The sequence below is a fragment of the Euprymna scolopes genome, chromosome 14, assembly GCF_053919585.1.
Source record: "Euprymna scolopes isolate OS-2025 chromosome 14, ASM5391958v1, whole genome shotgun sequence".
Taxonomy (NCBI): Eukaryota; Metazoa; Mollusca; class Cephalopoda; order Sepiida; family Sepiolidae; genus Euprymna; species Euprymna scolopes.
Window position 1 is genome coordinate 113,972,665 of NC_136495.1, and position 16,845 is coordinate 113,989,509.

General features: G+C 32.8%; 1 protein-coding gene across 1 annotated transcript in view; it reads right to left on the reverse strand.

The window, feature by feature from the left end:
• The window catches only part of LOC145293227 (1,4-alpha-glucan-branching enzyme-like), a 136,825-nt gene that overhangs the window by 66,364 nt on the left and 53,616 nt on the right, over positions 1 to 16,845 (reverse strand). Inside the window, exon 5 of the mRNA XM_080139773.1 lies at positions 8,050 to 8,169. Within this exon, the coding sequence (XP_079995899.1) occupies positions 8,050 to 8,169 (120 nt within the window). The remainder of the gene's footprint in view (positions 1 to 8,049; positions 8,170 to 16,845) is intronic.

Consider the following 16,845-nt stretch of genomic DNA (forward strand, 5'->3'; position numbering starts at 1 on the left):
TCCTATATAAAAAATAGAAAAAACAAACATCTCAGATCTATTATCCTTTTGTTTACAGTGCATGTAAGTCAACCAGAAGAAACTGACGTAGACACAAATTTGTCACTTTCGTATTGATTTATTTCTGGGTTTCTCAGAATCTAATTGATTCAATTATTAAAGAGAACAGCTCAACAGATATTTGGCATTTGACTTGAAGTCGACTATGTTGTAGTAAACAATGAAGCACTCTCATGGTATTGTGCTGTTCTGAAATGAAGTTCTCTTGGAGGAAAAAAAGCTCTGTTCATGAGAGTTCTGTTTGGTTCTAGGTACACAGAGGAAAAAAGGGATAGTTATTTGCAGTGGTGGTAGCTAGACAAGTATTCATTATTAATGGTTTTACAAACCCAGAAAATAGCAATTCTTCCCTCTTTGTCAGAAACATCACTCATGTCAGAGTGTGAGGACTAAAGGATAAAATAAGGATAGCGAGAGTTACAAGGATGCCAAAAGTAAAGCTAGCTTATGATGACAGCTTAACAAGTATTTGTTTACATTGGACTAGAAGGTGATTATGTTATAGGTAGCAGGAAAGCATTCCCTTGGTATTGTTTTACTGATGTGCTTGGAAAGAGGCTCTGTTCATGGGAGTTCTGTTTGGTTCCACGTACACAGAGGAAGAAAGGATGGTTATTTGCAGTAGTTGTAAGTATAAGAGTACTCATTATGAATGGTTCTACAGAGAAAACCATAGATTGTAGGTCGGTAGAGCACCTACAATGAAAACAATATAGTAGAGAAAGATTAGCAATGTTCTTTCTGTGATAGAGGAACACAGAGGAAGAACGGATAATTATTTGCAGTGGCAGTTCCACCAGCAGAATGCATAAAGTTCAGGAAGAGATTCCGTTGGAAAAGGCCAGCACTCTCCAAATCAGATCAGTGCCATTTCCACCAGGACAATGCAGCAGTCTACATCTCCATCCTTGTCACAAACTATTTGATCAAGATGGGCATCAATACAGTTCCTCACCCTCCCTATAGTCCAGATCTTGCTCCCCGTGACTTCTGGTTATTCTCTAAGCTCAAGGAAAACCTTAGATGCTATCCTTGTGAAACAATTGAGGAGATGAAAGAGGCTGTGATGAAGATCATTGACACGCTCACACAAGAGGACCTCCATGGAGCCTTCCAGAAGTTGTTGGAATAATACAAGTGCATTGCAGCCGGAGGAGATTACTTCAAAGGGGACTTGAGTTTCATGTGCATACTATCAATAAAAGTGCTCATACAAAAAACGTCTGGAAACTTACTGAAGACACCTTGTATATATATATATATATATAATTATTTACTATAATAATTATTAAATATCTACAGACACTAGTGTTTCATCCTTTTGAGAATCATCAGTGCAGGGTGTCACGATTAATGCCGGTTGAGAGGTTCCAACCCGGCAATGAAGCCATCTCTGACTCCATTAGCAAGGACCAAATCCATTCAACCAACGTCAACCACGAGAAATACTGTTGAAATTTAAACATTTATTTTTAAATGTTTTTAACGACTGTCAGGGTGATCTAATCACTATAACTATAGCTAAAGTGACCGACTTTATTTCAACTGTAAAGTGCTCAACAATAAGAAACAAGTTTCTTAAAGGGGCTGACATAATAATTTACTATAATAATTATTAAATACCTACAGACACTAGTGTTTCATCCTTTCGGGAATCATCAGAGCAGGGTGTCACGATTAACGCCGGTCAAGAGATTTGGACCTGGCATGATATATATATATATATATATATATATATATATATATATATATTAGTGATGGGACGATTCCAAAATTTTTCCCGATTCTGATCCAATTACCGATTCTGTTCTAAATTTCCGATTCCAATTCGTTTCCGATTCTTTTAATATTTATAAATATTTAATTAGAGATTTGTTGGGGTTTTTTTTTGTAAATTTTCAAATTATTACATAAACCCCCAGGTAATTTCTGGGTATATTTTTTCTCAAATGTTTTCCTTGTAATCGATAGAAAGTTATGAGACACAAAGATTTATATTTCTTTTAAAACAAAGTAGAGTTACAATGTTTGTTCTCAATGTTATTTGATTTTTTTTTCATAATTGAAAATAGTCGACGATTTGTATGCACAATTAGATAGAGGACAGTGTAAAAAGAGAATAGTTTACAAAATCCTCATTCCCCTATTAAAATAATTTCCTAAAAAAAAAAAAACATTCTTAACATGGGAATTTCGTGGGAGGGGGGGGGGCTATTCTGTGACTTCTGTAAAAAAATGTTCCTATTCCTTATCCTAATTATTAATTTAATCGGTTATTAGATTCATTTGTTTTACGGTAAAAAGAAAAACATAATGCAGAACTACTATTATAACAACAACAACATTAGCAGCAGCAAATGTGTAGATTAAGATCTTTAGTTGCCATTAGCTGACCCCTAAAAATAAAATACTACTTTTTCAGGCGATTACAGCGAAGTTATTTTTAGGTGATTACTTTGAAAACTTTGAATAAACTATCATGACTTGTTTTCTTTTTTCACCAATTCGCAATTATAACATTTTGTTGTGAAAGAAATAGAGTTCTCATTAGAATTCTGCAACCTATGATAATCCACCCGAAAATAAAAATATGATTCTTCATTTTTCAAGCGATTATGTGTAAACGGCCTGAAAAAAATAATAAACTAAACAATATAAAGTCGGTCTTGCATATAAAGTTAATGGAAAATGATCGTTCTTTCGGACCAGACAATGTTTTAAGGCTATAGTCAACTTTGTTTGTTTTAAAATTTTAGTCATGTTAATGTTCCTGATTAAAATTTAGTATAAATATGTCATTGTGAATAGTCATACAAAATATACCTTTTTTCGTAGTACTAATCCTAAGTCTGGACAGTAATGTGAAAAATTAAGCAATTAGGAGTGGTTTTATGACATAGTCGGTCAGACTTAAGATTAGTGGTAAAAAATTTGCTTATCTACCCTAAAAGTTAGAATGATCCAAAAGAATCAGTTTGGAATCGAAAATGAGGCTCCAATTTTCCCCGATTCCGATACCACCAAAAGTTCCAATTTTTCCAATTCATCGTCACAACCCTAATGTATATATATATATATATATTGTTTTAACAAAAACCAAGACATCAAAGATAGCAGTTGATAGCAAAGATACTTGATAGCAACATGCTCAATTACGAAATATGATAATTTTGCAGCTTACAGTTAAAGTCATCTCTTTTTGGCTTAAAATTTATTGGTATATGAACGATTACTGAATTATATAAACCCAGTAAAATTCAGAATACTACAAATGTAACTTTTTTTTCTGGTGTTTATTTAGAATTACACTTAATTAAAAAAACAAAAATACAGAAAAATCTTTATGATGTACGTACCTGTCATAGAATGAAGATGTCATATTCCAAAAATCATATAAATTAATTAAGTTGTTTTTTTTTTTAACTGAGAAAATCAAATTTTATGACTAAGCGACATGTACTGATTTGATTGGCCATGATGTATAAATAAGGATGAGACAACTCAATTCGAACTATCAAGATCAAAATTAGCTTTATGATTGATACATTTAGTATTAAAATCGCTAAAAACTGTAAACTTTGATTTTCTTAGTTACTTCATCAACTGATGATTTTTTTATGCGATTTTTGTTTCAGTGATGTGTACGTACATCATGAATAGATTTCTGTATTTTTTATTTTTTTGAATAAGTGTAATTCTAAATAAGCGCCCTTTTTCCTACTAATGAGTCATGACTTATCAAGGAACAGAGGTCACTCGAGGATAAAGGTTTAATGAGGTTATCAATTGCATGTAGAACAAAACCATAAGAAGATTGGAAGCAATCGATGGAAAAGGCAGGACTTGATTACTTAAGGACAGCTCCACAAGTATTTGCTGTCATTGCACTTGAAGGCGATCATGCTGTAGTCAGAAGGGAAGCAGTCCCATGGTATTGTTTTCCACAGATGAGCAGTTCTTGAAAGCATTCTCTGTTCATCTGAATTTCATTTGGTTTTTAAAAGGAAAATTCTTTGCAGTGGCAGTAGTTAGATAAGTTCTGTGAAAAAGAGATTGTAGAGAGGAAAAGAGAACATTCTCCATTAAATTGCAAAATCATTTTTGCTCTCTATCAAGGCAAGAAAGGAGGCCCTTCTTCATTATTCTAGCGAAATCACAATTAGTTAAATATTTCTGGAATATTACATAAAATATGTATTTCCATGATGCAACGAAAAAATGATTTTGCCATCTTTGTTTTGTCACAAAACTCAAATGAACAGAAAATGTAACATAAACACAATGGAAACGAAGAAGAACCTCTTATGTAAGGTAAAATTACTAATGTCTTCGAAAACTATTTTCTTTAATAATTAATTTTCTACCTTATCATTTTTCGTAATTTTTGGATATTTTCATCACTGTGACATGACAAAGTAGATGCCATTCGTTGCACTTGAAATTCAATATTACAATTTTCAAATTTTGCTACAATAACAAAGAACCAGAGAGGGTGCTATTTACACTTGTAGTAATTTTGAGGTATTTAACTTTAAGGCTAGGCAAATCATAAAGCCATAATTTGTTCATAAATTGAATAATATACTTCTTTACAAAGTATTTCTTTAATTTTAATTACAATATTTTGTTTAGTTGTTAAGAGGGGAGGCATAGATGTACACTGTATCTCTCTATGGTACTAATCCAGTTTATGACCAAACCTCCAGCAACTTTGCATCTTACATAAACAGCCAGGAGATGCTAAAGCAAAAAAAAAAAATCGTCAGAAGATTAATTGAAAATGCACCATTCTCACTCCCCTAAAGCCATTCTTAACATGGGGAGGCGGGGGGGGGGGTCATGTTGACATAACGTGTTGAAAATCATTTTCCAGCTCAAAATTTTCTTCTTGATTTAATAAATCTCACGCTTCCATTGAAACTGGTCTTCTTATTACAGCTGATTGGTCAATCTTCCGACGGCTTACATGACCTTGCCGGAAAATGCCAATGCAAAGTTGCTAGAGATTGTGTTGAAAACTGGATACGTGTACCTTTACCCAACACGTAGCCTCAGTCGCAAAGTGAACAAATAGAAAATTGTAACAGCAGCATTTATTTCCTCATTCTCCCAACACGCATGACTTCTCATTACAACTGTGACATCATCAGCATCTCTAAAGTGCTCTTTCTCCTTTTTATAACCTTTTTCTTTACCAGCAACGTCATTTTGTATGCATTTGCCTACACACAACGGCACCCTGTTACATATATGCTAGTGTTGGAATGATTAATCAGAATCAGGAATTTGAAAAAATCAGTACATTTTGGAGTATCGGAATTTGTATCGGAATTGTAAAAATTGGAACTTCATTTCTGATTTCAAAACAATTCTTTTTAATATTTGCAATTGTTATTATTCAGGCTATGACAACAGCATATTCTTTTCATTGTTTTGACTCTCAAGTGTGTATCTGTTGATATCTTATATGCTTTTATATAGTGATGTGGTTCTCGGTTGATTAACTGTGTCTAACTGCGTCGGATATATACTTGAGAGTCAAAACAATGAAAAGAATATTCTATTGTCATAGCCCTAGTCTATATATTAATACGATAGCGTGTGTGTTACTTTGTGTGTCACTCTTACATTTTTTTCTTTCGAGTGGCTGTCGTTTAATAATTGTTGTGTCCTTCCATTTCTTGTAATAAATAATTTTGACAAGAATTCTTCATACGTTTTGGTTTCGTTTTCGATTATAGATGATGGCACTCAACTCATCTATTTTTTTAATTTTTGAAATCACTACTTTATATTGTTTTTTAACGGTCATGCTTACATTATTAAATAAGGAAAACTAAATAACTCTCCTCCTTTTTATTGTTCTACACGCTATTGGAATCTTCCCAACATTAACATACCTTCTCTATTTCTAGTGGACACGGGTTAAAATTCCGTTTAATTTACTAGCACTATCTTTTAATGCTTTTATATATTCCAGATTTTGAAGTAACATACTTACTCCAAGAATAGAATTCTTTTTTATCATTAATTCTTCTCTTAATAAAATAAAGATTTCTTCATGAAACTTGGGTGGTCATATACAGCATTGCAGGTAGAACATGCATCAAAATGATGGGAAAATTGCAGATAAAACTTTCTTAATTTTATATGTAGAAATCTGTAGCAGTAATTTTTTTTTTTTTTTTTTTTTGATTAGTAGTATGGACTAAATGGCGTTTAAGAACTCATTCAGGAGTTGAATCCAGAGACAAGAGTCTTATTTTTTTCAACCACCTACTCACCTCCAAAATAGATAATAGGAGTCAAGAGATAGAAATTTTTGCAGCAATCAAAGTTTTTTTTTTTTTATTTTTTTTTTAAACAAAATCAGGAATCATATGAAATAAGGAGGACTTTGGGCTCTGCTTTTCCTCCTTCCTAACCAATTGTAGGAGTTGATTTATTAATGACGTAAAAATCTGTCATCATTCCTACTGTAATTGTGGGAAATGGCAAGCAACTCGATTCTTACCCCCCCCCCCCACCGCAAGCACTGTAGGCAGTGAAGTCATAAAAAGTGACGTCAGAGCAGTGATGTCACTTCCACTTCCTGTTTCACTTACTATCTTTCCTCTTGGATTTCAGCTAGGGAAGATGTGTTGTCGACGATCAGTGTCTAGGCTGTTTTATTTCAGGTCAACAAGTGTAAAATTAAATAGAAGTGAAATTATGTGTGACATCTTTATATTAAAATTTCTACCTCACCCGCTTTCTCTAGTCTCCTTTTAATGCCCTTCTCCATAACCCTTGCTTTATTCTTCCCCCCCCCCCCAACTCATTCCCCTCTCTTGTTTTCCTATGCTGAAAAAAATGTAATTAAGATACTGGAGCTATTACTTTCAAATGTAATACAGTAATTTCATATTTATCGCTCCTGGTTCATGCCCAGTAGAACAAAACTATGACATTCTTGAATCCAGGTAATTCTGTTCCCTTCACTCGCTTTCACAATTGTATGAAGAGAAATTATGTTAATAATGAAAATAATCCAAAGAGATAAAACAAACAAAAAAAATGTTACCTCCAGTCACTTACCAAATATAATAAAGTGATATTAAATAAAGACAATTTTATTGCTGCCTGACAACACTGAGTAGAACAAAATCAAATATTATTAAGTAATGAGTGTAAGGAGGGTTCACAGCATTGCCAAAAAAGTACAGTTCTAATTAAGATGTGAAGAGAAATGATATTAATAATGACAATTTATTTGCTACCAAGGAGGATTATCTCATGAACACAAAAAAAGCCACATTATAACTCGGGCTATGACAACAGCATATTCTTTTCATTGTTTTGAATCTCAAGTGTGTATCTCTGGATATCTTATATATTTTTATGTGATCTTGGTTGATTAACTGTGTCTGTGTCGGATTTATACTCGAGAATTAAAACAATGAAAAGAATATGCTATTGTCATAGCCCTACTACAAAACAGAGAAGATAATGCATGTGAAGTTGGTTTATGCCAACAAAATGGTCACTACACTACCCGCTTTCCTCCAAAAAATTTGAACGTCATCGTATTCCATGGGATAATGTCTCAGGAGCACAGAAGAGATAGCGTATCATTCTTACTAATAATAAAAAGGAAGAGAAAATGACTAGAAGGATGATCTCAAGACAACAGAACAGATACTACACTACTCCCCTTCCTTCCAAAGCAAGTGATGGTAATGATGGTCCTCTTTCAAGATGGCTAACTAGAAGAAAAAACACTACTAGTCGATTGAATATCATGTTTATGATTAGACGTTAGATGAGAGCAGAGATAAAGGCATGGGGCCAAGTTGCATTTTACCTATGTTACTTTCAGTCAACTCTCTGGCTCTAGTTAAACAGGCTAGGGTTTTACTTATAATATGTGGTCTTTTGATATGGATCAGATGAAATAAAAAAAAAAAAGGCTTGAAAATGAAAAATGGAAGAAAAAACATGAATGCCTACCTCAGATTGTGGAGGATTCCAAAAACATTGATCAAACACAGGCACTGTTGTAGATACGACGTATGTTGCCCAAGGAGAGAGACGGTCAACCAATTCCCCATTTTCGGTTTCAATCACCAACTGTAATGGAAAGACAAAAAAATATATATATATAATCAGTTTTATCCATTATTAGTAGGGATACTGAGCACTGCACGGGAGAAATTACCTCATCTTCGATTTCATTTTCTAATTATCTAAAAATTATCCAAAGAAATTGAAAGTTTGAGAATTTTCAGAAATTCATGGTTCAAACATCATGAAAGTCAGAAATATTTTAATTTGTACCCCTTCAAACCTATGAATTACTCAGATGATGTGGTTCTGAATTTTTGAGATGAAGATTCATTATTCATATTATTTGGAATCTTCGGACTGCTGTTCTCATCTGGAGTATTTTTTCACAAAGTTTCAGTCAATGTAACCTCTGACCGTCTTCAGATGTATCTTGTCAAACTCAGGAATCTGCACGGGCTTTTAAATGAAAATCTATTTTCCATTTATTTTTTCATTAGCCAGTGTGACCAGACATGTGAGGCCCCGACAGATCGCTGATCTCCAACGTCGTGTGTGCCGTGGTATTTTTCATTCATTGTGTTTCTTATGGCCGGATCATCATTTTCTTGCTGACGACTGTCGATGGGAACACACATGGGTTCACAAAGTAGAAATATCAAAATAAAACAAACACGAAAAACACAACACCAATGCGTCACATACATATCAGATGGTATCTGGGTGTGTGTGAAACTATAGTCCAACCTCCACATACTACCAAGGCTAGGCTCGTCTGTCAGTCGCAATTCGGCTCTAACTGTTTCGCAGTCAACTCTAAAAACTGTCCAACTATTGCCGCTATCAACTCCCATCCGTTGTGAATGGCGTCTAGTTGTCAACTAACTCTCTTCTCTGCGGCGATATCTGAAGTCACCCCCACTCCCAGCCACCCGAAAGCTGCCCTTCTCTTGTAGTCTGTGGGCTTGTACTGTCATTGTCAAATCTGTAGGCTTGTATTGTCATTGTCAAATCTAAACTGCTCGATCTAAAAATACCTACAGATTCATTGTTTGCTACTTCCTATTTCATTGTATATTTGTATGACACTTCCTATCTATTGTTTCCCCCTCAGCACTTAGTGACTCATGGGTCACCTTCATAGTATCACATTAAAACTTCCTGTGTTATCTGTTCTGTAGGCTTGTATTGTCATTGTCAAATCTAAAAGGCTCGATCTAAAAATACCAACAAATTCATTGTTTGCTACTTCCTATTTCAGTGTACATTTGTATGACACTTCCTATCTATTGTTCCCCCCTCAGCACTTAGTGACTCATGGGTCACCTTCATAGTATCACATTAAAACTTCCCTTGTTATCTGTTCTGTAGGCTTGTATTGTCATTGTCAAATCTAAAAGGTTCGATCTAAAAATACCTACAGATTCATTGTTTGCTACTTCCTATTTCATTGTATATTTGTATGACACTTCCTACCTATTGTTCCCCCCTCGGCACTTAGTGAACCATAGGTCACCTTCATAGCATCACATTAAAACCTCCCGTGTTATCTGTTCTGTAGGCTTGTATTGTCATTGTCAAATCGTAAAAGGTTCGATCTAAAAATACTTACAGATTCATTGTTTGCTACTTCCTATTTCATCGTACATTTGTATGACACTTCCTATCTATTGTTCCCCCCACTCAACACTTTGGTCACCTTCATAGTATCACACCAGAAAAGGTAATGAACTTTCTTGGAGTGAGATTGAGTATTAAAAAATATTAGTCATTTTCTTTATTTATTTCAACTAGCAGTATTGGTCAAATCTGCAATTGAACTGGAGTCTGTCATTCAACATGCAGAAATCTTTTTAAACATTAATATATTCTTCACTTGCAAATAGATTTACTTTTAACTCCAATGGGAGTGGAGATTTTTTACACTTATTCAATTGCATTTTTGCAGATGAGTAGTGGATATATATCTTTGTAAAAATATGAACCTCACACACAAGAGTGACTCTTGTCTGTTTTGCATTATGTTTTAAAGAAACACTTATTTTTAAGTTTATTTTTTTAATTAAGAAAAACAATATGAAAATATAATCTTGTTGATGACTTGATGTTGCCTGTTTTTGTGTTGTGTTTTAATTAAACTCTGTTCAAAGTTTTTAATGTTTATATTTATTTAATTGTTTTATAATAGTTTTAATAAAAAAAATCATGTTTTTACAAAAGTCTTTTTCGTTAATTATTATTTTATAAGTAATTTTTTAAGGATTAAAAACATAAAAATATTTAAAAGTTGTTTTTAATTAAAAAAAACATGAAAATATGATCTTGTTGTTTGCTTTTGTGTTGTGTTTTAAATAAACATGGTTATTTTTAAGTTCCAGTTTTTTTTGGTTATTTTTAAGTTCCAGTTTTTTTTTGGTTATTTTTAAGTTCCAGTTTTTTTTTGGTTATTTTTAAGTTCCAGTTTTTTTGGTTATTTTTAAGTTCCAGTTTTTTTGGGTTATTTTTAAGTTCCAGTTTTTTTTGGTTATTTTTAAGTTCCAGTTTTTTTTTGGTTATTTTTAAGTTCCAGGTTTTTTTTTGTTATTTTTAAGTTCCAGTTTTTTTTTTGGTTATTTTTAAGTTCCAGTTTTTTTTGGTTATTTTTAAGTTCCAGTTTTTTTTGGTTATTTTTAAGTTCCCGTTTTTTTTTTGGTTATTTTTAAGTTCCCGTTTTTTTTGGTTATTTTTAAGTTCCAGTTTTTTTTTGGTTATTTTTAAGTTCCAGTTTTTTTTTGGTTATTTTTAAGTTCCAGTTTTTTTAGGGGGTTATTTTTAAGTTCCAGTTTTTTTTTTTGTTATTTTTAAGTTCCAGTTTTTTTTGGTTATTTTTAAGTTCCAGTTTTTTTTTTCAATTAAAATTCTTTTAAAAAATTTTGTTTCAATAAAAAATTCAAAGAAAAAATATTTTCATTTCTCGAATTAATTTGAAAAATATAAAAAAAACTTTTACTATAACAACAAAGCGCTAACTTGACACTGAAAGGACAAAGAAATAAGTAATATGAAATTATGAGGTATGTAGAGCAATCCTCATTTAATCCTAAGCAATGTTATTCCTGTTAGTATTAAAAAGCCATATGTATTCCCACTTAGCAATTCCACCAACACCAACATTGTTTCCATAGTCCTCTTTTTTATGGCTGTGTCGTTATCTCTTACGGTTGTTGAGAGAATGCGCATAGGCTAACAAGTATAAAAAAACTACAAAACGAAACACATTGAGAAAACACATTTCGATACATATTTATTGCACTCTGGGTGCATGTGTGATACCATCATGGGAAACTGTTCTGTAAGCACTAAGGTCCACATCTACCTCTACTGTCAAAGCTGTGTCTGTCGGTCAGTAGATCAATTTATTTCCCAATCCCCTTAGAACCACAATCTCTCTTCCCCTGTATCCAACTCATGACTGTCGTAGAACTCAAAATCGTCTGTAAATTGTTCTTATTGTCACAAACTCATAGCCCCTCCCCTAAGTTCCCGCAAACCAAATCTAAATATATCTATATCCATTGTTCAGTCCTTTTTGTTACCATCATTGCCATACCCTAACCAACAATCCCATGTCAAGCTTCTTTTGCCTACCCTGGTGAACAACTTCCTATCTATTGTTATTTTCACCAACCTTATGTCCTATTTTTTTTTTTTTATAGTTATTTTTCTCCCCTGCTTCCTATCTCTAACACTGAAGGTGGCATGAATAGTATCGCACTAGTTAATATTATAATTCATTTGTATTTGAATATTTACAGACCAAATCGGCTTATTCATCTTCCTTATCTAATTTCCTAACTGAAGTAGTCATCAGACACATATGTGCATTCAAAATCTAATGTTGTTTAAGCAAATCAGATAAACGTCGTGCACAAGAGTTACAGACAAATGCTTTTGTGTACTCATCTACCTCATCATAGACGCAGCAAAAGTTAGTCAGAGTTCATTTATGACTAGTAGGGATACCCAGCGTTGCCTAGGTCTACTTGAAATTCTGTTTGGACACACCTGCTATACTAAGGACATGAAGCACTTTTTCATTTTTTATCAATCCTCATCTCAAAAAGTCAGAATTACAATCTATCTCTACTTATATATAAAACTTACTTTGTCTGTGTGTGTAAGAGTTTCCTACGGACTTTAAAACAGCTGGAACGATTTCTTTGGAAATTTCACACAAATGTACTTATGAAGCTGGAAGTGTTCTTAGATAGGTTTTGTATCAGAATGACATCGATAAGTATCGATAATTGATAATCAAAAAAATCTGAATAAAGAATGAACAGTCCGATTTTGACCAAGTAACACCCTTACACAGCCTAACATCACAAGTGCATTTAAGAAGTTTTATCACTGCACAAGCAGAAAAGCCCAGTGCATAAAATCAACACTAGGCTCTTTGATAAGACCGGGGCACATTCAAAATGAATGTTTCTGTTTAAAGCACAACTGCACCATGATACTTGACTTACACATTTTAAATTTTAATTCAAGCCATTATATAAGAAATAATTAGACTAGAACAGGCAATCAATCTATTCAATTGAAAATTGGTCGATTTCACAGATTTTGATGGCAAAAATATTGGAAGTGTAGGACATTCATTTATCCTCATTCAATCCTGGGCAACGTCAGGTCTCCCTGTTAGTATTATTTAATTTAGTTTTACTTCGAAGTAGATCTTAATATAGTATATTAATGATTCATGTAATTATCTTACATAATAATTAATGGCCAAACTTTTTTTCTTTTACATGGTGGTCACCACTTATCAAGGCCTGGAAGCCACTTGGGGATAAGGGTTATTGCGTGTACAATAATCAATGGGATAGTATTGTAGTAATCGTTAGTATTGGAGATTTGATAAAGTGTCTTACTTAAGGGGCAGTTCATCAGGAATTTGTTTATGTTGGACTTGAAGACATCCAGGTTGTAATCAGGTGAGAAACAGGTAAACGGAAGAGAGTTCCACAGGCATGCACTTCTAAGAAAGAAGCTTTGTTCATGGAATCTACGTTTTGATTTAGGCACAGATAAAGGATGGGGAAAATTATTGACAGTGGTTTCAGCTAGACGGGTGTTTATTGTGAAAGATTGGCGAGGGGGGGACAAGAGATTGGAGCTCAGACGAGCACTTACCATGGAAATAACAATCAATATGACAATTGGTGCCTACAAAGATCATTAATTCAAACCAAGATCCAAAATGTATCTATAACTCAGCTCCTAGAATTCGATTAACTCAGAATCAATTTCATTTTGTCACATAAAATGAATGAATACCTTGTCATAGAAATATCTAAATATGCTAAAATGTTGCTTTTTTTCCACCAATAACTGTTAAAAACTAATTGACAGATTTACTATTTATAAAAGAATACTTATTTGACTTACGTTGCATTTAATGTACACAGCGACACGATTGAAGTGGTTGACCTGAAGAAAAATGGGGACAGGGTCCTACTAAACAGGAATTCAGTCGCAGCTTAGTTTTGCTATTTTCCAGAGAAAATGGGTTGTTTTTTTACTTATTTTTTCCTCATTTTCATAGTTTCTTTTATCTGTCCCACTACCAAGAAATGCACCCCCCAATTTCCCCACTCCCTATTTGAAGAGACAAGCAAATGACTGACATTTTCTACCATTCACTTCATTCCCAACACCCAACTGGTAACCCTAATTTTACTTAGGTGATAAAAGCTAGAGAAACTATGACAAAAGTACACAAAAAAAAAAAAAAAATGGAATCTTCTTAAAATGCTGCCATTCGATCCGTGACCATAGCGATAGAAATGCTCTTTGAAAGATAAGCATAATAGACTAGTAAAAATGCTATATCAAATTGAAGCCTGACAAACTGACACACAATGTATCACAGATGTGAGCATGTCTAAAATGGGAAAAAAGGAGAAGATAGCAAAAAAAAAAAAAAAAAAAAAAAAAAATGCTGAATAACACGGTTGATGATAGAAGCATATTTTCCCACCACTTAAAAATTTGGGTAAAACTTTCTTGTCTTTTTTTTATGTCAGAAACCCTCCATCAAAAAACATACATCAAAATATTGACAGAAATGTAAAAACTGACAACTTCATAAAAATAGAGATCCTACCAGAGCGTGGAAAGAATGAATACTAAGATAAGAAATAAGGACAGAAGAGTAATGATACAGCTTTTGAACCAGACAAAAACCAACTAGTTTAAAATTTAGGGTTAGGGTTATGAAAAAGCAGTTAAATTTTTGCCTGGTTCAAAAGCTGTATCAGTACCAATAAAAGATAAATTAGGAAAGTTGCAAACAGTATTTGCATATAGTTTTGTTTGTCTTTTTTGTTTGTTTTTGTTTTGTTTTTGTTTTTTTCTATTTTTAAATCAAATAAAATTCACTGATACAAATTGAATAGTCGAAGTATCATTCACTTTCAGCCAACATGTTGGACATTACAATTTCTCTAACATTTTTTTAGGAAAAAAAATCGACAGAAAAAAATTGACAAATTATAAACGTGGAAAAAAAAGATTTAAAAAACAATTTATACTAAGATGAGAGGCATGTCTGTCTCCATGTCAACTAACTACTTTTTGAAACTATTAGACCTAGTAATGTGAAATTCGGTAGGAATGATCTACCTATGCAGATTGATTCGAGACAATTTAACAAGTAGAAGGTCTGCCCTTCCTTTCACAATATATATATAAGTCATGTTGTGTGTGTGAATTCTTTCCTCATAGGTTCCGAAACGGTTGAACCTATCTTTTGCAAATTTCACACAAAGCTAATTTATATGTCGTCTGGCAGTGTTCTTAGATATGTTTTGTACAGAAATTCACCAGATAAGTATTGAAAATCGAAAAAATCCTATCTTAAAAATATCTTTTCTCTCTTATAGATAAAAAGAATAATTTTTACAAGGAAATATTTACATTACACCGGCAAGGGAGATAATAAAATTTCAGCAAATCATTTTTTCTTAAAAAAAAACAAAAAAAAAAAAACAGATTCATTATAATCTAGAGATATAGCTAAGTGATAGAGCATTCAACTGAATAAATGTGCAATATTCTTAAAATGCTGCCATTCGATCTGTGACTATAATGATAAAAATGCTATTTGAAGCATCCTTCTGTTCAAGCCCGGATGAACCTCACCATTTTATTCTAATTTTTTCTAATTAATCAGTTCAATTTAAGATAAAAGAAGAAGTACCATTTAATAATTGCTGCAAATCATTTCTGCTGTTTTCATATTTGAGAACTAAACATGAATCAAAAGTGACTTTTCCAGGGCATTCATCGTCAAGCCGAAATATCAGCTGATTTGATATTGTAAACAAACACAGACAGAATTTGATTAACTATATTTTCATTATTATTTTTAATTTTTTTGCGAATTAGTCCACCGGGAAAATTATTCCTCATAATATATAATAATCAATAAAAAATTGATTCTATAATAATACATACGCAATCTGCATAAATTAAAATATCATGTTTACGCGTATTGAACAATCGGGCAATACCAGGCTGCCAGCTAGTATGATGTATCATTAGTGAGCATTCCAAGTCAAATATATATTTATTTTTACTTTCATAATATTTTATTTTAGAATGACCTTGGGTAATTATGGGAGAAACCAACAGGTTGTCAGCATCCTTAGTGATAGTGATTTTTGTGGAACTGGATTCGAACTTGGAACACCCAGGTCAACAGTTCATATCAAATCACTTGACCATAGTCACTTCCCATAAATTGTCACTATTCTTAGATATTTTTTTTTATCTATAAGACCAAAGCCGTTTAGTTTTTCCGGGTTTAGATATAAATTTACATAAATGTACACACGCATATACTTGTGCACACATAATTTACAAGCTTATACACATTCTCAAAAAACACTTTGCTTCGTGTTCATTAACTGGTGGGAAAAAAACACCAAACAACTCAGAGACAGTTTATGTTCCTCAAAAAAAAATAAATAAATAAAATAAAAATAAAAATAAAAAAGTGGGAGTTTGTTTTTTTTTAATTATGGATTAAAGTCGTTGAAAAGAAATACAAACCCTTAAAAGTCATAAAATTCATTAAAAAAAACTTATTAACAATATACTGTGACCGTTCTGGAGAGAAAACCAAAATAATTATAAATCCACAAGGTTATTACATATTTTATACACATATGTGTGTGTGTCTATCTATCAATAAAAGTGAAACTGTCTGTGTGTACTTTTCCCTATGCAATAACTGTCAATTTTAAGCCTACAGACTTGAAATTTGATATACAGGGTATTTGGGAATATCTTTGTGATCGGTTTTCGGCTAGAAATTTGGCTGTTAAGGGGTCAAAGTTCGATTTGACCTTTGAGAACTCTACCAAACTCCTCTGCCAATTTCGGGTCTAAACACTTGAAATTTCAGATATAGGTTTCTTGGACATGGATCTAATTTAATAACTTGATTTGAGCCCAAAACTATAAATTTTAAGGGGTCATAATAGAGGTCAAAGTTTAAAAAATTTACCTTTTTTTGTTGTTTTTTTGCTCAGCATACACCTCAAAACACCTGGGCAACGCCGGGCACCCATGCTAGTATATCTATAAAAGTGAAAGTGTCTGTCTGTGTGTGTGTGTCTGTGTGTGTACATTTCCCTACACAATAACTGTCAATTTTTAGTCTACAGACTCAAAATTTGATATACATGGTACTGA